This window comes from Jaculus jaculus, chromosome 1 (genome assembly GCF_020740685.1).
Source record: "Jaculus jaculus isolate mJacJac1 chromosome 1, mJacJac1.mat.Y.cur, whole genome shotgun sequence".
Taxonomy (NCBI): domain Eukaryota; kingdom Metazoa; phylum Chordata; class Mammalia; order Rodentia; family Dipodidae; genus Jaculus; species Jaculus jaculus.
In genome coordinates, this window is record NC_059102.1 from 298716982 (window position 1) to 298743528 (window position 26547).

Genomic DNA, 26547 nt, shown 5'->3' on the forward strand with positions numbered 1-26547 from the left:
TTTTTTAAACAGTCCTACATTCCTTTTTCTTCAAAAAGAAATGTATTGTTCAGTGTCATTTTAATGACTGAGATATTATATATGAAAGCACTTTGATAAAGTATCAAATGTAATTATAAGGTTGTATTATGAATGTCTGTAGAAGATAAAACATTTGATTAGATGCTGATTGAGTTAAAGGCTTTCACCCGTGGGGAACATGAGCTACAGATAATCACCTCTGTGATTTACTACACCTACAGATTTGAAACTACCAACTCAGTGTGCTCATATATGGCAAGTGTTTTGCGTTTTGCTAACATTAGTTCATAGCTGAATAACTTCAGAAGATAGGGACCAATTTTTTGGTTTAATTCTCATCTTTACAAAGCAGTAAAATGAAGGTGTGGTGACACAAACCTATAATCCCAGCAGTAGGGAGGCGGAAGCAAGAGGTCCTCAAGGCTTGAGGTCAGCTTGAGACTCGATCTCAAAACAAGGAAGTGGGTTGGAGTGATGGCTCACAGGTTAAGGTGCTTGTCTGCAATGCCTAACTACCTGGGTTTGATTCCCCAGTACCCACATAATGCCAGATGTACAAAGTGGTATATCCATCTGGAGTTCATTTGCATTGGCTGTTGGCCCTGGTGTACCCATATTCATTCATTCTGTCTCTCTCCTTGCAAATAAAATATTTTAAAAAGAAGGGGGACAAAAGTAAAACAAGCTCTTCCAGGGAGAAGGATTAAGGCCCTTGATCACCTGAACATGTTCACACATGTTAAGCTGTTAGTATTATAAATGTGGGAGCAGATTTATTTTCTTTTAGTGTTGACAGTGTCTTTCTTTGTATTTTTCTTCTCTACCCCAGGCTGACTTGGAATTTCACTGTGTACTCTCCAGCTAGCCTCATACTCACAGTGATCCTCCTACCTCAGCCTCCTAAGTGCTGGGATTAAAGGTGTACACCACCATGCCTGGCTTTTTTTTTTTTTTTTTTTTTTTTTGAGGCAGGGTCTTCAGCTGAGGCTGACCTGAAACTCTGTAGCCCAGGCTGACCTCAAATTCACAGTGATCCTCATACCTCAGTCTCCTGAGTGCTGAGATTAAAAATGTGGGCCCCCATGCCTGGCTACTAACGGTGTCATTTTTTTTAAAAACCAATGTCCTATGTGGTTTTATGGGGAGGGGGGAGATAAGGGACTGAATGCACTTGGGGAGTTTCTAGGCTTTCCTACTATTATGAATGACAACATTTATAATTTCTAATTTTTTTTAAGAAGTGTGAACTTAATTCACCTACTAGATTATAAAATATTCATGTAGATTGTGATGGAGACTACTTTTGAGTTACAGCTCCACTTTATCCTGACCTCTCCCATACCTTTCTGGTTTTGCTAGTGATGCCTCCACAGGAGCTCATGATGGGCTGACAGGGTTATGAGTGTTCTTAATGATCTGTTTCATCATCTTGCCTGCATTAACTTGTTTCTGGATTAGGGGTCCATCTGTATGCCCTCAGCCTCTGTGACAACCAGTTCTTATGTAGTCAGGTCTCTGGGCTGTCCTTTCCTGTGTTGATAGATTCCAGCTGTCTGTGTCTCTTGCCTTGGTTTCTGTCCAGCTGGTAGCTCATTTCCTTTGAAAAATGCCTGCTTCAGTTTGGGATTTGTGGGCATGTAAAGCACTACAAAAAGGAGTTCCAAGGATAACTGCACCTTCCATGTGGCAACTCCAGGAAACTGCTGCTAGCTAGCCTCTCAGTCATAGAGCTGAGCCCTTGGGCTTGTTCTAAAACTTTGCCTGCCCTTAACATCATTTGAAAACTGGAAAGAGTTCCAGTTTTTCAGCCATAAGACTTGAAAGTCTGATGCAAAGCTGTCATTTTGGAGGGAAAGTCAGCAGTGCTTGGAGTAGTGGTTACAGTTACCTGCCCTGGACAACACAGCCACAGTGGCCCAGCCTCACTGCTGTGCTCCTGTTACTGAATAATGTGGGTGGCGTCAGGGCTGTGGCTCCGGCAGCGCCCTGCTCCTGAGCACTCTGCAGGTGATTGTCTGCTCCAGTCTTTTGTGAGAATTACTGTAATGTCCAGTGGGTGCCTTCCTGCTCTGGACTGCTGCTTTCCATGCTACTGAAAGTGTTCCATCTCGAGTGTGAGGTGATAGTTCCTTCCTGACTCTTACTCTATGTCTGAAGGCCAGGAAATGAGGAGGGCCCTACCCTGTGTAACCAGGGCAGAAAGACCTGCTGCTGCTCCCTGGCACATTGTCTAGATTCTAAGCGAACATGGAGGACAGGGGTCACCCATTGAGAAATGTGCCTTCAAGATGGATTCATGAATCTTACAGGGGGAAATACTCGTCTGCTGGGCTGGTTTTGCATGACTGGGCTAGGTCTCATAGAAGTGAGCTGTACTGGGGCTCAGTGAGGCTCCTCCCACTCTTCTCATCCTCACAGAGTGCCAGTTGCCAGATTACTGTACTTTTTTCCATCCTGCTTTATTACTGAGGGAAGGCGGCTTTCCCTGCAACCTTCCTTCCCTCCATGCACACTTCCTTTTCTCCTATGTACAATTATAAATTTGAAATTCGTTACCCTCCTAGAAAATCTGTATCCTAAACTTCTCCATTGCTGAGTCACCTGAACACATAGCCAAACCTTGTTAACGTGGCTAGAGGCGACCAGTGGCACATTGTGGGTCTTCAGACTGCCACAATCTAAGAAGAAAGTTTACAACATTGAAAGTACAACCTTGTCCTCATCATTTTCAGGGCAAAATTGTTGTGCTTGTCATCAGTGTCTGTTCTGTGAGGTTCTTTGTTCAACTTTAGGGGTCCTAAATTACTCCCACATTACTCAGCTGCACCCAGAGTGTGATGTCACTGAACATGCATTAGCCCTTTAGGGGACAGTAGAGGTCAACTTTCAAAGGCTTTCTGAAAGGAGGACAGGGAATTGGCATGGCTGGAACTTGCTTAGATTTGCTTCTGAGCTTCAGAATAGGGATTTCAAATCATGTATTTTGGGACCATAAAGTTTAACTGGAGAATGGGACCTAATAAAAATGTCACATATGGATACCTAATTTTTAGCAATTAAAAATAACAGATAAGCCAAACAAGTGTCTTTTTGATTCTGAAGACTACACAGTTTTACAGTGCATAGGCTCACCAGTGGTAATTCCCATGAATTGCAAGTGGCAAGGCTTCTGTCAGACAGCTGCTTCCCATAGAACACTAGTACCTGAGCTAGAAAGAACAGTGAGATGCTCACCATAGTTATTTAGGTTGTGTGTTTGAAAGCCCTGCATTAGTGCACTCTGGCCATTGAGAAGGGGCTCCCTGAGAGAGGAAGACACGTCTTTCCTTGTGGTGGGTGGACAGAAGCAGTGGCATGGTTGGTGTGTTGGCCAGGGTAGGCTCACAGAGCTGTTGCTGCATGCACAAAGCCCTCTCCCTTGTAGACTCTGCACTTTCCCTTCCTTGCAATCTGATTCTGTAATGACTATCAGTGGAGAATCCCTAGTTTTGTGATTGTTTGATAAAAATAAGTTTGAACACTTTGTGGTGGTTGACAGAACTTTTTCCTAAAACTTGCTAGTTCAGACTCTATGTTTATACCAAAGGTTACACTCTGCAGGTGTATGTGGTACACAGGGGTGAGGTCTGGAGTGGGCACTGTGCGCACTGTTAACACGGCACAGGACACAGTGAGACAGCATGGGATTCAACTGAAAATGTCAGTCGTGGGTCACACTACCACTGTTGTCAGGTATTTGTTAATTGTATTGTAATATATTTTTAGTTGTTTTTCTAATTTAATTCTCTCACTCTGTTGTCTGACTGTGAACTGCTAACAGTGTTAAACTTGATGTAAATAAATGATGTCCTTGAAAGGGACTGCTCTCTGCCTGTCTTCTCACAAGGTTTGCAAGTTGTGTTTTGTTTTAAATAAAAGTTGAAATATTTTATTGCCAAAATAGGTTTGAGATTGGAGTATGTCTCCCAGGATCATAACTGACAGGAATGCAAGCAGATTTATCTGTGTGTACCTGTGTATAACGATGACTAAAGAAGCTTGTTGCACACATTCCTCTAGCACGTTCTTTTAGAATGCTCTCATGGTGGGGAACACCCACTTTCTGATGAATGTTTACACACGCATCCTTGGGAACCCAGGCTGGTGTATGTAAGGTAGGTTATGTGTGTGTGTGTGTCCAATATGAAGTGACAATATAGTGAAATTTAAGTCTCAAAATCCATTCTGAAGACATTCCAGGTAAGTTCTAAAAACATTTTGAGATCTGGGCATGGGGACACACGCCTTTAATCCCAGCACTCAGGAAGCAGAGGTAAGAGAATCGCCATGAGTTCTAGGCCATCCTGAGACTACATAGTGAATTCCAAGTCAGCCTAGGCCAGAGTGAGACCCTACCTCCAAAAAAAAAATTTTTTTTGAGCCAAAATAGCACTAGCAGAGTAAGTACAGATCCTCAAAATGTAATATCCTCCTCTTCCTTTTAATTTTTCTGTTTTCTCATAAAGCCCAGGTCAGTATCCAACACTGAAGCTGAGGATCTTGAGCCTCCCATCCTGTTGTCTTCACCTCCTAATGCTGGGATGGAAAGCATGTGTACCATAACCAGTTTATGCCAGGCTAAGGGTGAAACCCAGGGCTTCATGATGTGAGGCAAGCATTCAACCCACTGAGCTACATCTCCAACTCCACATTTTCTTTTCATCACATAAATTGTGCATATAGATGGCATATAAAAGTAATGTTTCTGAGACTGGGAAGATAGGTCAGTGGCCAAATGTGCTTACTTGCAAAGCCTGTCAGCCCAGATTTGATTCCCCTGTACCCGTGTAAAGCCAAATGCACAAGTGGCGCATGCTTCTAGGGCTGGTAGTGGCAGGAGTCCCTGAAGTACATGCTCTCCTCTCCTCCCCTCCCCACAAGTAAGTGGTTTTTAAAAAGTGATGTTTAGGGGTTAGAGAGATGGTTTAGCAGTTAAAGGCACTTGCTTGCAAAGTCTGATGGCCTGGGTTCAATTCCCCAGTACCCATGTAAAGCCAGTTGCACAAAGTGGCACATGTGTCTGTAGTTTATTTGCGGTGGCAATATATTTTAAAGTGATATGTGTACACTGTGATAACCAAATCAGCAAATTTAGAACACCCATAGCCTCATTTCTTTGTGATGAGAGCATTCAAAATTCTCTCTTGTAGTTGTTTTGATATACTGAACACAGTATTGTTGACCACAGTCAACCCTGCTGTGCTACTGAAAACCAGAACTGGTCTCTTCTGACTATCACTCTGTAGCTGCAGCCATTGACTCGTCTTTCCTCTGACCTCCCTAGCATCTGGCAGTCACTCTTCTTGCCTCTCTAGGGTATCTAGGCCCCTTCAGCATTTTTCTGGGCGTGTGTGTGTGTGTTTGTGTGTGTTTCAGATAGCATAAAATCTGCTAGTTTTAGCCATGTTGTCACAACTGACAGGATTTAATGAGTTTTTATGCCCACTTTTCTTGTGTATATGTGCATCTTTACTCTCTTATGTTATTAAACGTTTAGGTTGATTCATGGCTATTGTGAGCAGTACTACAATGAACATAGGAGTACAGGTGTCTGTTGGACAATACTCATTTTTAAAAATATACCCAATAGCGGGATTGCACGATGATATAGTAGTTCTATTTTATTTATTTATTTTTGGTTTTTCGAGATAGGGTCTCACTCTAGCCCAGGCTGACCTGGAATTCACTATGTAGTCTCAGAGTGGCCTTGAACTCAGTGATCTTCCTACCTCTGCCTCCCGAGTGCTGGAATTAAAGGCATGCACCACCACCCCTGGCTCTTATTTTTATTATATACATGTGTGTATTTTTCAGCAAGGCTACATGTACATTGAATATTATACATTACATTGTGTTATAGCAGTCCTATTCAAAGTACATTTTTGTCCCCCCCACCCACCCAAGTAAGGTCTCACTTTAGCCCAGGCTGACCTAGAATTTACTATTCATCTCAGGGTGGCCTGAAACTCATGGTGCTCCTCCTACCGGCTGCCTCCCAAGTGCTGGGATTTAAGGTGTGCGCCACCACGCCCAACTTGTTCTTTATTTTTTAATTAACATTTTAACATACATGAAATTTGTACGTGTTTGTGAGGTAACTATTGATGTTTAATCATGTTCAACATTATGTCTTTATAATGGAAAGATTTAAGACATCCTCTCACTGTCATTTCTTTTTTTAAATTTATTTGAGAAAAAATGCTCGCCAGGACCTCTAGCCACTGTAAATGAACTCCAAAAGCATGTGCCACTTTGTGCATCTGGCTTACTGGGTCCTGGGGAATTGAACCTGGATCCTTTGGGTTTGCAGGCAAGTGCCTTACTTGCCAAGTCATCTCTCCAGCCCTGGGCCATCGTTTCTTGCTGTCTCATTCCTTTGTATTTTGAAATAGGGTCTCACTATGTAGTCCTGGTTGGCCACGGACTTGTGGAGATCCTTTTGCTTTTGATTGGGTGCTGGGATTGCAGGCATGTGCCACCATGCCCAGCCTCAAACCCTTTGAACTAGCTAGTTGAGACTTACAAATATTTATAATCATCTTACTGTATATCATTCCAGAGTTTCTTAACAGTAGCCACTGACCAACCTCTCCTGTCCCCCTCCCTCCCCTCACCCTCTGATAATCACCATTATACTCTCAACTGTAGCTGCCGCTGTGAGTGGGATAATGTGATACTCTTTGTGCTTGGCTTCATACAACAGTTGCCTCCACGCTCTCACAAATGACAGGATTGATTTATTTAGACAGGCTGGCCTGGAACTTGGAATCTTCCTGCCTTTGATCTGCTAAGCCATCTCCCCAGCCTTTCAGAAGAAGCCTTTTTTTGTTTGTTTTTTTGTTTTGTTTTTGAGGTAGGGTCTCACTTTAGTTCATGCTGACCTGGAATTCACTATGTAGTCTCAGGGTGGCCTTGAACTCACGAAGGACGATCCTCCTACCTCTGCCTTCGAGTGCTGGGATTAAAGACGTGCGCCACCATGCCTGACGTTATGGTGCATTTCTTGAGATAGAGGTGAGAAGAGTATCTTGTTATTTTAATTTTCCCCCTTTTAAAAATATTTAAGAGAGCAGCAGATAGAGAGAATGGGTGCACCAGGGCTTCCAGCCACTGCAAACAAACTCCAGATGCATACACCACCTTGTACATCTGACTTACATATATACTGGGGAATTGAACCTGGGTCTTTAGGGTTTGCAGGGAAGTGCCTTAACCACTAAGCAATCTCTCCAGCCCACTTTTAATTTCTTCTTATTGTTTGAGACAGAAAGAGGCCTCCCTGTCACTGAAAACAAACTCCAGATACATGTGCCATTTTGTGCATCTGGCTTTATGTAGGTACTAGGGAGTCAAACCTGAGCCATCAGGGTTTGTAAGTAAACATTTTTACAATTGAGCCATCTCTCCAGCAGTCTTTCTTTTTTTTTTTATGTATGTATGTATGTATGTATGTATGTACGTACGTACGTACGTATGTATGTGTGAAAAAGAATGGGCACACCAGGACCTCTAGCCACTGCAAACGAATTCCAGCTGCATGTGTCACCTTGTGCATCTGGCTTTATGTGGGTACTAGGGAATCGAACCTGGGTCCTTAGGCTTTGCAGGCAAGTGCCTTAACTGCTAAGCCACCTATCTCTCCAGCCCTCAATCTTTTTGTTTTTTTTTTTTTTTTGTTTGAGGTAGGGTCCCACTCTAGCCCTGGCTGACCTGGAACACACTCATAGTCCCCAGGTTGGCATTGAATGCTTGATGACCAATCATTTTACCTCAGCCTCCCAAGTGCTGGGATTAAGGTATGCACCACCATACCCAGCTTTGTTAAACCAAACTCCTTTAATTCGTATAATACTGTGTACCTAATATGGCTGGGCCAGGTGCTCTGTAACCTTGAGGCATGTTCAGTACGTAAACACAACAAAATGTCAAAATTGGAGAGACAGAAGTATTTCATTTCACAAGGGCTAAAAGTAAGAGGATTCAGGGCTTTAATGAGAAGGGACAAAATGATGACTAACAGAACAGACCTGTATGGTAGAGAAGAAAAGGGGGTAAAACAGGGGAGGTGTCAAGGTGCAGTGCTGCACATTAAACACCTTATCATTTCATTACCAAAATGACCTCTTTCCTATTTTAAAAGCAGAAGAACAGGGGTGCACTGTCTCCTGTGAGACCACCGTGCTTGGAAGCCTCTTTGGCAAGAGGCTAGAACTTAGCTCAGTGATGTATTCCCAAAGTAAACCGTAACAGATTGGCATGCCAGCCATTCACTAGGGCTGGCATTCACCCCTTGTATTCACCAGTCCCCATAAAGGTTGCCTGGCATTTGAAATTTTGCTAAGTGAGGACAACTACTATGTCTCAAGAAGGAAGTAGGCCAGGGCTAGAGAGATAGCTAAGCAATTAAGGCACTTTTGCCTACAAAGCCAAAGAACCAGGTTCACTTCCCCAGGACCCACATAAACCAGATGCACAAGGTGGCACATGCATCTGGAATTCATTTGCAGTGGAGGCCCTGGCACACCCATTCTCTCTCAAATAAGTAAAAATAAAAATTTTAAAAGTAGACCAAGGATATTAGAAAAATACAAAACTTTAATCTTTACATACGATAGTCATTCATGTCAAGGCCCCTAACTAAAATGTCTTCAGTCTGCAAAGCCTTTGCTTACTACATTACCCCTTCCCCCAGCTTTCTTTTTTGTAATAAAGTCTCATGTAGCTAGCCTCCAAATCCCTATGTAGCCAATAATGGCCTTGAACTCTTGACCATGTTATCTTAGCTTCCAAGTGGTGGGTTTACAGACAGATAGGCATCCCACACCTGGCACTTATTTGTAAATACCTTCCCCTGTGCGCTTTCCCCTTTAGCCTAACACTCTAGCTGATCTGGTCACAAAGGAGCTATTCACCTTTCCTCTTGACAGCCCCTGAGCCTGCAATCCTGAGGTTTGCGCCCCACCCTTCAGCCACAGGGTGTCATTCTTCTGTGTTTTGTAGCCCAAGAATCCTGTAGCCTCAAGGCCCAACCCCCAAGTCCAGCCACATGCCAGGAATACACCATGGCGTTCTCAGGAGCCTTTGGTATCTGCTGACCTCCCTCTTGGCTTTCTCTGGCATCTTGGCCCGCATTTTGAAATGTGGGCCTTTTAAGGCACCCAGTGGTTTTCAGGAATTGCCTTTGTTCTGACTTAAAGGCCTTCCTTCTATGTACTAGCTGGGTTTCAGTGGTTTCTGGATACCAACTGGGCCCAGCGCATCCAGGATCTTGTTAGTGGTGGACGAAAACTTTAGGAAGTGCAGTTCTCTGGGAAACAGATTTGCAGCCCTGGCTGGAGAAGAGGTGTCCCTGCTCAGGACCGTATGTCATCATGTTGGCGAGCTCATCCAGATCCTCTTCTGTGTACAGGAGGTCCTGGCTCAGGAAGGCGTCCCGTGCGCACAGCCTCACGTGATGGTACTCCAGAGGCAGGAAGGGGATAAAGAAGTCAATTTCCTTCACAACATGGCTGCGGCCAAAGCCACTGTCTGAAATCAAGACCCAAAAGTTAAATGGGGTGTGAGTGACCTCGTGCTGAACCCAGCTGGAGATCTAGTGTCCCCAAACCTGAGGCCTGGATAGGACTTGGTGTCACTCATGCCAGCTCCAGGAGTGCTGTCTGACACAGTGCCAAGGGCCATGCAGCCATGTGTGTGCTAGGCACAGAGTGCTCTGGTGACTGTGGAGCTGAGGGAGTGTGACTGAGCGCATGGGGGCTTTGTTCCATGGCAGGAAGCAAGTGATGGAACCATCCTACCTTTGGCTAGAGGCTGAACCTCTGTACTGTTCTCGGGAAATCTGCATCGCGTCTGTGCATCAGAGACCACGGCAGTGCCCCAGAGCCAGGCCACTGACCCTCTTTTAAAGCATTTTCAGAAAAGTAGTTGAGGCTTTTTTGTACTTGTGCCACCCACAATTTATCATTTGAGAGGACTATGGTAGCCTCCTGAGGTTCAAGCACCCTTGTCACCCCATAACTGGCAGGCACATGTGCACACACAAACACACACACTGGAGAACTATAGCTCTCAGTAGAAGCTGCTTGTCTGGGTGGGGGGGAACTGGCCAGTCACCTGTGGACTTCATGATCTCAGCTTGGAGGCGAGGCCCCAAATGTTCCATTGTAATCTCTTCCCGGGACCATCCATCCTTAAGCAAACCCAGGACCACCTCAGTGATGACATTACCCCCAAGGTTACTGAAAGAGACAAAAGCTTGTTAACACTTTTCCTTCCATATTTCTGTCGATATGTTACCCGACCACTAATGCTTGTGCCTGTAGGACCGGAAGCTGCACAGTGAGGTAGAAGCAGAAAAACCATCTGCCTTCACCCCAACCTGCTTCCCTCACTCTCTCTGGCACACACTGGTGAGACTGCTCTGTATAAGGAGCACCCAAGTTCAGTTCTGTGAGACATGCAGGCCAGACGTGTATGAGATTACCAGAGAGTGCGGCAAGTGCTGATGGAGCACAAGTCTCCTGAGGAATGCGGGTGCTCCCGTGCAGACAGGCTGAGAGAGGAGCTCAGACCTGAGAAGGGACGGTGAGTCTCTGGACCTGGGAGATACACCAGAGGGCCCTGGGGCTCAGGGCTAGGGAATGTAAGCACGAAAGGCAGCCAGGGTTGGGGTGGAGGGTGCCACAGAACCACTAAAGGGTTCTGAGCTTGGGGGTGGGGGTGGGGGAATGACCTGGTCACCTTCATTTCCTAAGCAGCACATCCTAGGGCTACAGAGGTTGGCTTGAAGCCACGTGGGATAGTCGCAGAAAGCTAGTCCCAGCGTTTGTGGCCAGTAGTTCACCTTTAGACAATGAAGGTGATGGAGAAGGGATGAGGAGGGGAGGAGGATTTAAGATGTACTTTGGAAAACGCCATTGGCAGGATTCTGGCTGGAGAGGTCAGAGAGCACGTGTGTCTGTATGCCTGGCTGCTTGCTGCACCCTTGATGAGAGAAACACGAAGGCAAAAGCTTGCTGCTATACACACTGAATGTTTCCCCACTGCCTGTGGTCTCTAGGGGTTGAGAATTATGGGTCTGAGCACAGGGGAAGAGGGGGAAAGATGGAAGACAAACCCAGAGAGTCACCACCTGAGAAGCTGGGAGGAGGCTGTGGAGAACTAGAAGCAGGAGCACTTCCTTCTACACCAGAGTCACAGCCCCAAAGCTCCTTGAACCAACCACACTGTGTCCCCTGTCCCCGTCTCCACAGCTGGGCCCTTGCTCTTTGCTCCACTGCTCAGGGCCAGCAGATGAGGAACACCATAAAGCCTGGAATGCCCCTGACACCCGCAGGCGTTGTAACTTACTTATTTGCTCACCCAGCATATGAAAGCATCCTGTGGGTGGGGCTCCCCGGGAATGGGAGGCTCTGGGTACCTTCCAGTTCCCTGCCTGCCTCCTCAGTTGGGTGGACAGAAACTAGGGCAGGCATCCTTTCCCACCAAGCAGGGAAGCTGGGACTGTCACACTATCTAGCCTTGAATCCTCTTCCTGGTGGGACCAATGTGTCTTTCACAGCCATAGGACTTACCATGCATGGTCCTTGAGCCCCCAGCTGTAGGCCCCAGAAGAAACAGGGTAGTTCTCATCCCTTGCTCAAGGTCAGCTGCTCTGCCCGAATTCTGACACCTGTACTGGCAGAGCTGCTTACAACGCTCAACTGTTCCCTGCTTCTGCTGGGTGGCTGGGCAGGAGGACATCTGGGCAAACAATTGCATCAGCACAGGCAAGGCTGGCCTACCACCAGGAGATTGCCCCATCTGGCTTTGCCACCACAGGAGAAGCAGGTAGCAGTTTCCACTGTCTGTGGCTGGAAAGAAAGCCTCTAGAGCAAGAGACAAAATAATGAGGTGACTAGCTCAGCCCATTCTACCCAGAAAATCACCAGGCCAAGCTTGCAAGCAGGAAGCTTAGCCTACTTACCTATGGAACCACAGTGCCTCCAGCACACTGCTCAGTACACAGCAGGTGCCCCCAAAGTGTTTGTTAAATGGATTCCCCATTCATTTGTCTGCACATCTCCAGTTCCCTTCTGAATTTCCCATAGTCAGTTTTTCCTCCCTACCTCACAGGGCTGGGCATGTGAGCCCTTCACTGCTTTCCCCTGTCTCAGCTCTTCAGGGCTGCTCTGTGACACCAGCATGCCACTGTAGACACACCTTCTCCCTGGAGCACCTCAGTTCCCTTCTCATCCTCCAGGTCCCTGCTGACTGCCATTAACAAGCAAATTCCAGCACCCACTGTGAACTGTTCCCTAAAGAACAGATTAGATTTGGTCACTAATCCGGAACTGTGGTTCTTTCATTTGTAAAATGAAAGTTAATACAGATAATCTAGGACCCTCTTCGGGCTACACATATCCACTGAGCATGCTGTCTTATGCATGTTACCTCCAGAGGGAAAGGCCATGAATAAATCATGTTTCATTTGTCAAAGTCCTTGCTATTCTTATCCTGATAACAGCTGAAAGAAGCAGGAATGACTGACCCTGTGGTCTTTAGGGCTGCAATGAGCACAGTAGCTCCTCCAGTCTTACAACATGACTCTAGTGCTTTCTGTGCTTCGGAGAAATGGGCAGGAGTCCATGTTAGCTGTCCAAGGCTTCCAGGCTAGTTGAGAGATGAGCCTTGGATTCCAGATTATTTCAAATGACACCTCTGAAACCAAGATACAAATCAGCCTCCTCCGTAAAACAAAATGTGCTGCTCTTCAGAATCCAAGAGTGAGACCCAGGGCCCGACCTGAAATGACCTCGAGAGTCTGGTGAACCAAAAGTGGAACCCAAGGAATGAGAACCTAGATTGGAAACAAGGGGTGCCAAACAGAAGCAAGATGAACCAGAATGACCTGGAGTGTCAACTGCTTCTGCTGACTCACCTCACAGTCACTCGACCTGCCACTCGCCCTGCCCAGGGCCGCATACTCCCTTCCTGCCACCCCCATGGGTGGGAGTGTGGAGAAACAGATTTGAGCTGCCTCCTGATTCCTTGTCCATCGGCCTTTATGGATAAAGTTCACTCTGTAAAATCCCAGCCCCATGATACTGGTTGCTGTGTGTACTGGGCAGCCAGCCTGCTGGGCTTCACCACCTCCATCTACCACCGCGAAACACAACCGAGCTGGACAACGAGGCCACAAGGGCCAAGTAGCAACTTCGGGATATTTTTCAGGATTAAACTACAGGTCCTGCCCTACTGTGACTTGGTCGCTTAGCGGTTTAACTTGGGTGTGTTCATCCTTCAAACATGGATTCTCACCACAAAGGGGTAGAAGTCAAGTCCAGAGACTTCTCACCCGCCCCCCCCCGCTGCACCTTAGGACACTTGGAATCCTTGGGGGAGTAGAGGCACTCTAGCTGGGTGGGTGGTTGGTTAAGTTGGGGGGAGAGTACTGGGAGCTGTCATTTTGCTTGGCTGGGATGGACTTTGGCAGCCTGACGCATTACCTCTCAGCGGGAGGCCTTGGTGCAGGCCAGTACCACAGCCACTGGTACCCAAGGTTACATCTCCCTCAACCCCCATGTCCGGTGCTGAGGACCAAACTCAGGCTTCTGAGCTTAAGCCCCAACCTGAGGCTCTATCTTTTCAAGAGGCCTTTGGGTCCCTATCACAGGTCTGTGTCCTCCCTGGAGTCAGGCTATTTCCCAGCCCTGCTTCCACCCACATGGGCTACTGTTTTCAACTACGTGGTCAGATGGGTCAGTAGGGGAAGATCAGAAGTGTCAAGGGGACAGAGGGCATTGCCAGCTGGTCGCTGAGCAAACTACTATGAAGGCAAACGAGGTAGGAGGGTCACTGGGTTGCCCTGGGCAATAGTCGCCGGCAATGGTTTGCTGAGTTGCGTAGCCAGTGTGTGGGAGGGAGTCAGCGCCTTAAGGCACTGTTGGGCCCTCTGCACACAGCTGCTTCCACCTAGTGAAAGGTACTGAAGAGAGAGCCGCGCCTGCCACACCCGGAAGGGGGACAGCAGCACAGGGCCTGGGGACAGGAGCTACCAAAGAGCAGCCTGTCCTCCTCCTGGCACTCCAGTTACATCAGAAGATGCCTCTTTTCTCTGCCTCGCCCTACCTCCCACTTCACAAGCTGCCTCATATCAGGAGAACCCAACCCAGCAGTGGCTTAAATTTGTTCCATCTTGTCTTGAGAGATGACTCTCAAACCGTGTCTGTCTTACAGAAAGTGACCCTATCTTACCATGTGTACCCGAGAGCCCCGGAAAAGCCCACCCTGCAGGCAGCACTGGCCTGCAGGCCAGGGTGGTGGTGTGGTCAGGGAGGAAACGATGGGTTTGACTTGTACTGGCTCTCCGTACAGCCTTGACAAAGCACTTGAGCCTCCATAAAAAGACAAAGTTGAAGGCTGGAGAGATGGCTTAGCAGTTAAGGCGTTTGCCTGCAAAGCCAAAGGACCCAGGTTTGATTCCCCAGGACCCACGTTAGTCAGATGAACAAGGGGGTGCACGCATCTGGAGTTTGTTTGTAGTGGCTGGAGGCCCTCGTGCACCCATTCTCTCTCTCTCTCTCTCTCCCCTCTTTCTCTGTCAAATAAATAAAATATTTTCTAAAAAAAAAAAAAAAAAGAAGAAAGAAATACCAAGTTGAAGATGAGTGTGGTAGCTTACACCTCCCAGTACTCGGGAGGCTGAGGCTGAGGCAGATGGGTCATGAGTTTAAGGCCAGCCTGGAATGAATAGAAAAAATAAATAAGGACCAAGTTGAACATGTTTTCAAGCCTTTTCAGGAGCTTGGGGCATGCCACAGAACACAAGTACCATGGTTAGTCTTACCCAGCGACCTTGCAGGTCCAACTGCAAGCACTGAGATGACAAATTGTCCATTCATCCCCTCAGCCCTCAGATCTCTCCCACGATCAGAGAAGAAACAGATCTTCCAAGTTTGGAGGGGGAGCTGGCCATGCTGGACTCATGAATCCCAGGGTCCTTTCTACTTGTCAATTGATGGTGATATGAAAACTGACACCCTTGGAAGTGGTGCCTCTGAGGAAGGGGCGCAGGAAGAGCTCCTCTTTCCTCAGCTGGGCCCTGAGGAGTCATGAGCCAGCCTGAGCTGCTGCAGGAGTCCTTCAGCTCTAACTAAGTGTCCCTCATCTATGTCCAAGCGAGCGAAGCTTTGGTTTTCTAGGGATCCCTCTGCTGCCGGTCCGTACTCACTCCTCCTCAGCTCTTCTGCTACCGCTGCTCAGGCCTTACCTGAGGAAGAGGAAGATGGCTCTCTGAGTCTCGGCCCTGTGGCCCTCGGAGGCTTTGCGCTCCAGGTGTGGCCCAAGCAGCTCCAGCAGCCCTGGGTGCAGCTTCTCTGCCTCGTCGAAGATGAACAAGGTCTGGTTGCAACTCTGCTGTGTCTCCCGTATCAGGCTCAGAAGCCACTCCTGCATGGGACATAGGGAGCTGCTGAGACCCCAGGGTGGTCCCACTTAGGAAACTAGTTTCCCTAGCACAGGGCAATGGAGAACCTTGGGCTGGGCCCCACTACCGAGCATGACCAAACCCAAACTTCAAGGGCAAGCTGGCACCTAGGCAGCTAACAAGCGTCCCAGGTGATACTCCTATGCCAGGGTTAGGCAGTCCCCACCTGTGGTGGAAGCAAGAGCTTGGAAGCGTATACCTGCCTGGCTCTCCTCTCGGGACTAGGCTGTGTACTAAAGCTAAAGGTCAACTCACCTTCCCCGGGCCAGGAGTAAGGCTCATTGATGGTAGAGATGGGCAGAGGGGCTCGAGGACCCAGAATGGGCCACAGTCCTGTTCCTGTCCTCCCATGGGCACAGTACCCTCTAACATTGAGGCTGGGCAAGACGTTAAGGGAGTGAGCCTGCTGAAGATCTGTCCAGTGCACAAACCTGCATAACTTGGGGGCATCCCGCCTCCAAAAGTTGAAAAGATGCTGCTTTGTGGTGTTCATCAGAGCCAGACACTGAGCAGCAGCTTTCACAGGCTCCCTGACCATTTCAATCCTTGGGGTCTTCGGCCCTGCCTCCGAGGGTGTGGGTATGTCGAGTACAGAATATGCTAGTTTTCCAGTAGGGGGGGGGCCGAAATCCTCAGCAGTTTTGCCACAGTCAAAGCCAGGTAATTCTTCCCAGGGAAGCTCAGCTATGGGCTACTTGGTCTCAGTGCACTGGAGTTCACCCTGCCCTTGCCCTCCAGTGCTAAACTGAAACTGCCAGGTGACTCAGGCAAGCTTTGCTCTCAAGGCTTATGTCATCTTCCCTGTTCACACACTCCAAATGTTACAATTGAGAGCCAGACAGGTTATTGCTAGCCTGATGCAATGATGCAATTCTGGCTAATTTTAAATACTACATGTTTGAATGGGAAGAAACCCAAAATAGAACCGCAAAGGAACATTGTGTGTGTGCACTTGCTGGCACAGAACGAGCTGTGATGAGAAGAAATGGAGAACCATTTGTGATATGGCTCTTAAAAATAAACACGCAGCCGGGCGTGGTGGCGCACGCCTTTAATCCCAGCACTCGGGAGGCAGAGGTAGGAGGATCACCATGAGTTCAAGGCCACCCTGACACTACATAGTTAATTCGAGGTCAGCCTGGACCAGAGTGAGACCCTACCTCGAAAAACCAAAAAATAAATAAATAAATAAATAAATAATAAATAAGCATGCATAGCTGGAGGTGTGGCCCCGCAGTAGATTGCTTGCCTAGCATGCTGGAAGCCCTTAGTTCAATACCTAGCACTATATTAAATAAATGAAGTTGAGCATGACCATGATGGTGTATGCCTGGGATCCCAGTACTCTGGAAGATGAGGCAGGAGGATCACAAGTCCCAGGCCATCCAGGGATACAGAGTGAGGCTCTGTCAAAAAAACAAAGCAGTGAGATATACTCAAATTGGTGTTTCAAAACCTCCAACAAACCATTTGAAACAAGATTCTCTTGCTGCAATTTGTAGCAGTGTTGATTCTTTTTTTAAATTTTTATTATTTTTATTTATTTATTAGAGACAGAGGGAGAATCGGCACACCAAGGCCTCTAGCCACTGCAAACAAACTGCAGCTGCATGTGCCACCCTGTGCATCTGGCTTATGTGGGACCTGGAGAATTGAACCTGGGTCCTTAGGCTTTGCAGACAAGTGCCCTAACCACTAAGCAATCTTTCCAGCCCCTTTATTTTTTTTTAATTTTTATTCATTTATTTGAGAGGGAAAGAGGCAAGCAGAGATTGAGAGAGAAGAGAGAAGAGAGAAGAGAGAGAGAGAGAGAGAGAGAGAGAGAGAATGGACATGCCAGGGCCTCCAGCCACTGCAAACAAACTCCAGACACATGTGCCACCTTGTGCATCTAGCTTACATGGATCCTGGAGAATCAAACTGAGGTCCTTTGGCTTTGTAGGCAAATGCCTTAACTGTTAAGCCATCCTCCAGCCCCCCATTTTTTTAAATGGGAGAGAGAGGAGAGAGAGAATTGACATGCCAGGGCCTCCAGCCAGTGCAACTGAACTCCAGACATGTGTGCCCCTTGTGCGCTTGTGCAATATTGTGCACTTGCATCACTGTGCATCTGGCTTACATGGGACCAGAAGAGTCGAACATGAGTCCTTAGGCTTTGCAGACAAGCACCTTAACTGCTAAGCCATCTCTCTAGCCCTTGTTTGTTGTTTCAAGGCAGGGTCTCACTCTATCTCAGGCTGGCCTTGAATTCACGGTGATCTGACCTTAGCCTCTTGAGTGCTGGGACTTAAAAGCATGTACCACCTTGTGCAGCTGTTTCTGTACATGCAATGAGCAAGCCAAATATCAGTGATAACTCTCACCTTTGTGTTTGAATCCATGCAGTGTTGCCTATAAAGGTGAAACATTTGTAACACAGTCCCTAATATAAGTCTAGAGAAAGCAAAACCCAGCAGAACAGCCAACATTCTAATGAAACTACAATAGGGCTGAGGAAATGGCTTGGCAGGTAAGAACCCTTCCCGTGCAAGCATGTGGGCCTGGGCACTCAGGAGTCTGATTCCCAGCACTAATGTAAAACACTAGGGGCCGCCACACACACCTGTCACTCCCGTCCCAAGGGGAGGTGCAGACCAGAGAATAGCCAGGGCTTGCTCATCAGCTGGTCTGATTGAAAACAGCAGCTCCAGCACCAGCAAGAGATTCATTCCCAAGGAAACAAAAGGTGGAATAGCGACAGAGAGTACCTGACATTCTCTGGCTTCTGTGTGAATCTGCATGCACACATCCCCCAAACATTACAATGGCACGAAACAGCACCATATTCACAATGCTCACTACTGGTAGCTAAGGAGGTTGTGTCCATTAGAGTTTGGAAATGCTTTTGCTTTTTCTGTTCCACATTTCCTGTGATACTTCACTACCTTTTTAAATATATATATATATATATATATATATATATATATATATATATATATATATATATATATATTTGACCCCAGCCCTGATGACAAGGCTCCCCAGCACTGCCCAGACTCACCTTGTACATGTCCACATACTTGGGGTTTGGGAAATGGAACACAGTGACAAACATCTGGACACAGTCACTCTTCAGCCCATCCCGATACAGGTTTTTGGCCAGCAGCTGGGCCACGAAGTTCTTGCCTGTGCCCGACCCGCCATGGAATGACAGCGCCAGGGCCTTGTCTGCCTTCGGCATCTCTAAGTAGTCCCTCACTACTCTTAGGACCAGCTCACTGACCAAATGCTGGCCATGCAGTCGCACACGCAGGTCTGATTCTAAGCCTAGAAAAAGGAGAGAGGTCACAGTGGGAGGCACACCGATATGTTCCCTCAGCATCTCAGTCATTCCGTGTGGCCTCAGAACAAGAAGCTTGGGGTGGGGGATGGGGCTGGAGAGATGGCTTAGCAGTTAAAGCACTTGCTTGCAAAGCCAAAGGACCCAGGTCCGATTCCCCAGGACCCACATAGGCCAGATGCTCAGGATGGCATGTGTCTGGAGCTCATTTGCAGTGCCTAGAGGCTCTGGTGTGCCCATTCTCTCTATCTGCCTATCGCTCTCTCTCTCTCAAATAAATAAATAAACAAACATTAAAAACAAGAAGTCAGGAGGCAGACCTCATAGTAGATGAGATTCAAGTTTGAGAAATCAAGATTGAACCCTGGGAGACTGGAATTGACTTTTCTAGAGACACCCGATGGTAGGTGGTACAGGTGAGTGTGGATGAGGAATGCCACCTACGCTTTGATGCTCCCATCCTTTAGTTTCAGATCGCCCACCCTAAATGTTCCCAGAAGAAGCCTTAGTTCATTCACGCTATCTCTATCCAGCACAATTTGGAAGTGGCTGTCCCAAGTCAGGCCTGCCTCCCTCTGCCCTGTGAGGGGAACAATCTGAATGCTGTGCTACTAACACGGGGGGTGGGGTGGGGTCACTGTAAAACACCGTCAGCATCGCACACTGCTTTAAAACCACTGGTGCTCTCAAGGACGATGATATTTTTTAGCCGTCTCTCTCATCTGAACTGTGCCGCTTTGTCTCCACAGTGGTAAAGGCAGGTGTGATTATTCCATCAGAGCTGCAAACTGAGACTTGCAAAGGACTGCCCTAAGTGGCAAGATGTGGGAACTACACTATCCAGCACTATTCCCGATTCCCCAGCCAGGGATATTTGGATATCCAGGCCCTTGGGAGAACAATGGGTAAGTTAAGGGCAGAGAAATGACTTGTTAACTACCGACTGAAGGTCCAACCTTCAGCTGGCAGAAGTCTAAATTCAGACTTCCTGATCTGTATGCAGTCAAAATTCTGGCCTGTGTCACACCTGTTCCTAGACACATGCTATCATGGATACCTTTTCTAAGTATGTGACCTAATATCTAGGGCAGTCCACATAGATGGAGGTACAAGACAGGTAAGGAGAACTCTGAGAAAAAAACAAAAAACATTCCTCCAGAAGACAAGAAACTTTTGCACAGTACTGGGTCTTTGTCAGAACAGGTTCTGTGACGGAGGGTAAGTACTCCTCTTGGAGAGTTAAAATGCACATCACCTGCACTATGCAGATCCACCTGAAGTAACTTAAAAAAAAAAACAAAAAAAAAAAAACACAAAGGAGAGGGAGGCTGGTGAGCAGGGATGCTTATGCAGCTGGGCCAGAGGGAGAATCCACAGGCATACTGGTAAGGCAATTTACAATCCATTTGATGGTATGATTTAGTTCATGATCAGAGAATAACCTGTTTCTCTTAGGATGCAGAGCCACTGACAAGGCTTCACTGTACCACAATAAAACAAGAAACCCACGTTGCACACTTGCAGACATTCGCTGGCTAAAGGTTAGAAACGAACAGTTCTTTTGTGAGTCTAGGCTAGCTTCAAACTCACTACCCTCCTGGTTCTACTTCCTAAGTGCTAACTTTCAAAGGTTTGCCTGACTAGAAAGGGTCACTTTTAACCACATTTTGTTTGTTTGTTTTACAAGGGGTAGGATCTCACACTAGCCAGGCTGACCTGAAATTCACTATGTAGTCTCAGGGTGGTCTCGAACTCACAGCAGTCCTACCTCTGCCTTCCTAGTGTTGGGACCAAAGGCGTGCGCTACCACGCCGGGCTCTACCACAAATTCTGATCAGTTCTCTAGCTTGATACTGCCTGCTACCCTCGGGTCATTGACCCTGTATAGAGACAGGGTGCTCTGGGCCTCTCTTGAAGGTATGTTGGATTATGAGCTTGTGTCTGCAAAACACAGCACAGGGTCTGGTACATGAAGGGGCTCAATACAGATAAGCAGTTTTCTATCCTTGGAGCCACACTCAGGGATGGCAGGACATGGTGACGGGGAGGCACATGAATAAAGGGAAACCTTCAATCTAGATGGGAACATGGTAGCAGGGGCTTCTCCTACATCTAGTAGTGTGTCCCCTCCCAGCTGTCTGAGCTGGGTGTGACATGTTCGAGGTCTTCCTATGGGTTTCAACAAGCTCTGAGCCATTAAAGATTAAAGAGGACCCTCCAGCACTGGGGCTGTCCTTAGAGGTAGGCGGGCAAGCAAAGGTAAAAAGGCCTCGTGGTGCTCTTTAAAAAACTGAATGGAGGCTGGGGACAGGCCCTGAGCTTGATGCTTAGCACTACAAAATCACCCCATTGGCTGGAAGTGCCATCACATGTTTCTGTGGTTGGAGGGTATCTGGAAACACTAGCAGTTCAATGTCTTGACCAAAGATCTTGAAATGACTGCAGACTTGGTAATTCCTGACTGGAGTCGGTGGGTGGCCGCGTGCGCGCGTGTTTTGCGAGGACAGAATGGCAAAAGGTGTCTGACATCCCAGCCATTTCTCCACAGACGCCTTCCCTTCCCGCCCACCGATCCCTGGCACCTCCAAACAGTGCCAGGTCCAACCTGTAAAGTTGTTGGAGATCCTGCAATCCCTTCCATCTTTGCAGCAGTCGTGGAAGTGGCAGTACCACGTGGTCAGGATATCCAGGGACCTCCGGGCCCACGGAGGAAGGCTCCAGTCTAGAAAAGACGCAGTGAGACGGGAAAGAGATTTATTCAAGAAAGTTACAATACTGCCGCACTCTGCGGCCGAGCAGGAGAAGGTACTGAGGTTGGAAGACATCCTCCAGAAGCCTTTCCTTCAAGCCATCCCGAGGGCGGGGAAGAGCCGCACCATTCACCGTGCGGGGTGGGATGGGAAGCTGCCAGAAGTGCGCTGGGTCTAGAGGAGTTGGGGCGGGTGAAGCGTGGAAGGCGGCATCTGGGGCTCACGTAGAGGTGCGGGGCGGGACCACTCTCACCCCGAGGCGGCGCCGCAGCCTCCGCATCCTCATCCTCGCAGTCCTGGGGCCACACCACGCAGCTGAAGCGTGCCCAGTACCGCCTGGACAGGGCCTCGGCCGTCCTCAGCTGCTCCCGCAGGCGCCGGGCGCCCGGCCAGTCCCCGGGGGCTTCGTCGGCCTCCCGGCCCGGGGGCGCCAGCAGCAGCAGCAGCAGCAATAGCAGCGGGCCGAGCCAGGGTGGGCGCCGCGCAGTGCCGCGCATGGTCCGCCCGCGGGGCTCCCAGCGTCCCCCAGACCCGGAAGAGCCGGGCCCCGCCCTCCGGCTGGCCTCCCACGTGACGCCGGCGGGAACCGAAACTTAGGCTGCTGTCCCGGGATGCCAAGAACCCCGAGGCAGATTTCAGGTCCCTTCGACCGCACCAGGAAGCAGTCTATTCTGGGGCATGGTTGTGGTTGCAAAGAAGCTGACATGGGGCTTGGAAATGGCCACTGTCAACCATGCTATGGCTTCTGGACAGCTCTGCTCCCGTCAAGGTAGTGAAACCATCAAAGCCACGAGCGTTTGATCTGCCGGGTGTCCGCTGAGTGAAGAAACCCTGAGAAGAACGAACAGCAGGGAACGGTTTGGTGAAGGTCGCCACGGCTCGGCTCCCGGCAGAGGGAAATGAACCTGCAACAAAGCACTGGCAGGCTTCCAACCCTGTGAGTCCGGCAAAAGCAAGAGAAAAGTTGTGTCGAGAGGTGGTGGTTTTGGAAACCCCCAGTCAGGGAAGCCATAGCATCTCCTGGCAGTGCCATCGTATGCCATGAGGAAGTTACTCTAGGGACCGTGTGCGCTCTCTTGGCTGGATTTGCAGCTGTAAGGGCTTGTGCCTACAAGCAGCTGGTCAGATTGCGGTGAGGTCCCTGCTGCGGGTCCGCTTCTTCATGACCAGATTGTTAGATTTCAAGCATGAAATGGGCTTTTCAAAAATCATCCAAGCACCACCTTGCTCTAGTTGGAAATGACTTTCTACAGTGATCAGGGGACTTACTTGAAGCTGTAAGTGGCTTTGAGGCTAGGTTCTCCAGATGGTAAAAACAAAAACAACAACAAAAAAAAAGTGAATCCTAGCACCATGTCTCACATCTTTTTGTTCCTATTTGATCACATTCATGCCAAGGCTGCTCTACCCCACTGTATCTCACCAAATTTTCCCCGTTTTCATTCAGCCAGGGAAACTGATAAACACTGTTAAAGATAGTTAAATTGCAAAGTAATATCTTTTTATTTTTTGACAGAGCGATGTTAAAATTAAACTTCCTATAGAGCACCAGCCATGGCCATAATGCAGCACTGTTAAAACTGTGGAGCCCTTCAGAGGATTGCTAACCACGACCAAAATACATCATGCTGTGGTCACTCAGAGAGCCATGATGACTAGCCCTCAGCTTGGAGCTATTGGGAGGTGGTAGAAACATGTAAAAGGTACAAGGGTCCCAGTAGGTCACTGGGGAGTGGGCCTTTGAAGTTCCTCCACTTGTCCCTATCATTACCATGATGTGCTGCCCACTAGAGGCCTGTAAGCAATGGATGGGCACCTTCAAGACTGTAAACCAAGAAAACTCTTTGATAATTATTTCAGGTATTTGTTACAATGACAGAAAACAGACACCCACCATTATCCTTACTTGAAAACTGCAAACATTGACTCATTCAACAAATGGCGACCTAGCATAGTGATGACTGGAATGGGCTGTTCCATTTACTATCTGCATGTCTGTGGGGATACCTAACAGACCTATGCCTTGCTTCTCCACTCATAAAAGTGCATGAGATGCTATGGTTGGTTATAAATATACCATAAATGCTAAGTACATGTTAACTTCTACTTTCACATATAACAAAACATACATTTATTTATTACACATGTATACAGTAAGCCTACTGAGAGGGTGGCAAAAAGTGATGCTCTTACCTCGGCCTCCAGAGTACTGGGATTGAAGGGGTGTGCCATCATGCCTGGCCCTATCCAAGTTTTAAGAATGTGGAATCATCTTAACATGCCACTTTCAGGTAGTGCTGCTAATTTCTGAGAGGCCTACCTTATGTTTAGCATTTCATGTAAGTAGATAGCTGGGAAGTTCTTGGACCAGTTTGAAGACATTCCTTTTCCAAACAAAAAAAAAAAAGGTAAACTTTTTCCACCTGTCAGTCCCACATGGTAATAACAAAGTTACACACCGATGTTTAGATAAGTCTCTTATTTATTTTTAAGGTAGGGTCTCACTCTAGCTCAGGCTGACCTGAAATTCACTATGTAGTCTCAGGGTGGCTTTGAACTCATGGCGAACCTCCTACCTTTGCCTCCCAAGTGCTGGGATTAAAGGTGTGTGCCACCATGGCTGGCTAGATAAGTCTCTTGAATATTTCAATAAACTCCTATTTTCATTCTCAGGGTTTGGGGAACGTAAGCTCCAGAAGCAAGAGCTCATAGGTGATGGGGACATCTAGAGTCACATGTGGAAACTACAGGAAGCTGTGACTACTCAGCATCACGATGATACTCAGTCCAAGGACCATGACATTGGCATTGCCTAAGAGCTTTTCAGAAATGTACAATCTCATGTTTCTGACCTACTGAACCAAAATATGCATATGACAAGTTAATTCTAAGACCACTCACATTAATGAGGTCCTCTGAATGGGACCTCAGTATCCAAAAGACATCCCCTAACCCTGCAGAGGGCAGCCAGACCACCTGCCTAGAAAAAAAATCCCTGGGCACAACTTAAGTTTCAACCTTTAAATAAATATGGCATGCAGACTAACTCAGAAAACAAAGACACATGCTCCACAGCCTCCTCTGTGACAGCTGCTTGTGGTATCACGGTGGTCTGAGACTGTCCTTCCAAGGCACAGCCAGGTACCAAAGTCCTCAGGAAACAAAACTCCCGGTGTGGTGGTTTCAATCAGATGTCCCCTGTAAAGTCATGCTTTGAATGCCTGGTCCCCAGCTGAGAGCATTTCAGAAGGGGAGCATTTCTGGAGGTGTTTTATTGAGAGCAGGCTTAGGGGTGCTATAGCCAGCTTGCTAGAGTTGGGCTCATGGTAGCAAGGAGCTCATGTCCAGCCTCTACTCATGCCATGCTTTCCCCTGCCATCACAAAGCTTCCCCAGGAGACTGGAAACCAAAATAAAAACTTTCCTCCTGTCAACTGCTGTTGGTGAAGTGCTGCTTTGTTCTAGCAATGAGAAGGTAACTACAACAGAAAATCTGGAGAGGCGCCTCCAGTGAACCAGGCCCAAGAGGTGCTGTGTCTTCTTAACACACAGCTCTACATTACTTGACTCATGGGTTTTGTTTTTTAAATATTTGTGGTGGGAGTCGGAATATAAGAATATGGGCAAGCCAGGGCCTCCAGCCACTGCAAACTCTAGACATATGTGCCTCTTTGTGCATTTGCAATTAGGTGGAGAACTGAACTCTGGTCCTTAGGCTTTACAGGTGCCTTAACTGCTGAGCCATCACTCCAGCCCCAATTTTGTTGTTTTTGTGAGACAAGTTCACACTATTGTAGTCCTGGCTGGCCTAGAACTCATTACATAGACCAGGCTGCTGGCCTCAAACTTGTGGCAATCCTGCTTTTGCCTTCCAAATATGGAGATTGCATGCTGAGGTTACTATCACCATAGCTCTTTCTTCAGTGTCCCACCCTCAACTCCTCCAAAATTCCCCCTGCTCCTTCGCTCCAGAGCAGCTTGTCCATATAATCCCTGAAGCATTTGGTGGCTTAAAAGCAGTTCTCAGCTAGGCACGGTGGTGCACACCTTTAATCCCAGCACTCAGGAGGCAGAGGTAGGAGGATCACTGCAAACGTGAGGCCAGTTTGGGACTACAGTGAATTTCAGGTCAGCCTGGGCTAGAGTGAGATCCTACTTTGCAAAAACGCAAGCACAGTTTAAAAAGCAGTTCTCTTCTGGCCGGAGACTAGAGGCTTTTTAAAGGCAAGGGAAAGTGACTGTCACCTCAGCAGCAGTCCCTTGAGCAATGCCCTCCTACTACTGACCACATACCTAACAGACTGAGTTCATGCAGGTATTACAGGGTCTGTACCTTACAGAACCCTATCTGTGGAAAAACCCAGTGGCTAGGACCTCTCTTGTAGGTTTTAGAAAAGGACAGTTCAGCTGCAAGTTCTAAACCAGTCTTTCTGATATGCTTGAGAAGCAAATGAACACTGGAATGTAGTGTGCAAAGGGTTTGTATGTGGTGAGGCAGTGTGGAGCACAGCCTCCCACGTGTATTCAAATACAGTGACAAGAACCAGTACAAGTATGCTGCAAATCAAGTGCTTCGTGGTTTGCTTGAGGCTTATGATGCTGGATTTTCACTTCAAAAGTTTAAAATGTGGTGTCCTAAGAATTCCAGTCTAGGAAGTCTGCCTTTCCTTCCTGCCTGTAGCTCTATTGCGCTAAGTCCTTTGTGATTCATAACTCTTTACCCTAAGAAGGGAGTGACTACTAAATACAGAAGAAACTCAGAAGATGGGTACTGTGAAGATGTATAACTCTGGTACAGTTATAACCTGATATGAATCTTTTGAAGACTACTGCAGAAACCTAAAGGTCTTATCTATTGAAGAAATTCTTGTGGAAGTTTAACAAAACACACAGAAAATTGGAATAGAAAACACTGGAAAAATTCATGGTAAAAAGATTAACATGAAAAGATGA

General features: G+C 47.5%; 1 protein-coding gene across 1 annotated transcript; it reads right to left on the reverse strand.

Moving 5' to 3' along the window:
* Positions 1–8635: 8635 nt before the first annotated feature.
* On the reverse strand, positions 8636–22092 carry Tor3a (torsin family 3 member A). The gene is made up of 6 exons (XM_004658875.2): positions 21849–22092; positions 21451–21567; positions 18567–18832; positions 15311–15489; positions 10174–10298; positions 8636–9588 (listed from the first exon to the last, which is right to left on the reverse strand). The coding sequence occupies exons 1-6, from the start codon at positions 22090–22092 to the stop codon at positions 9332–9334; spliced, it is 1188 nt and encodes a 395-aa protein (XP_004658932.2). The 3' UTR covers positions 8636–9331.
* Positions 22093–26547: the final 4455 nt, after the last annotated feature.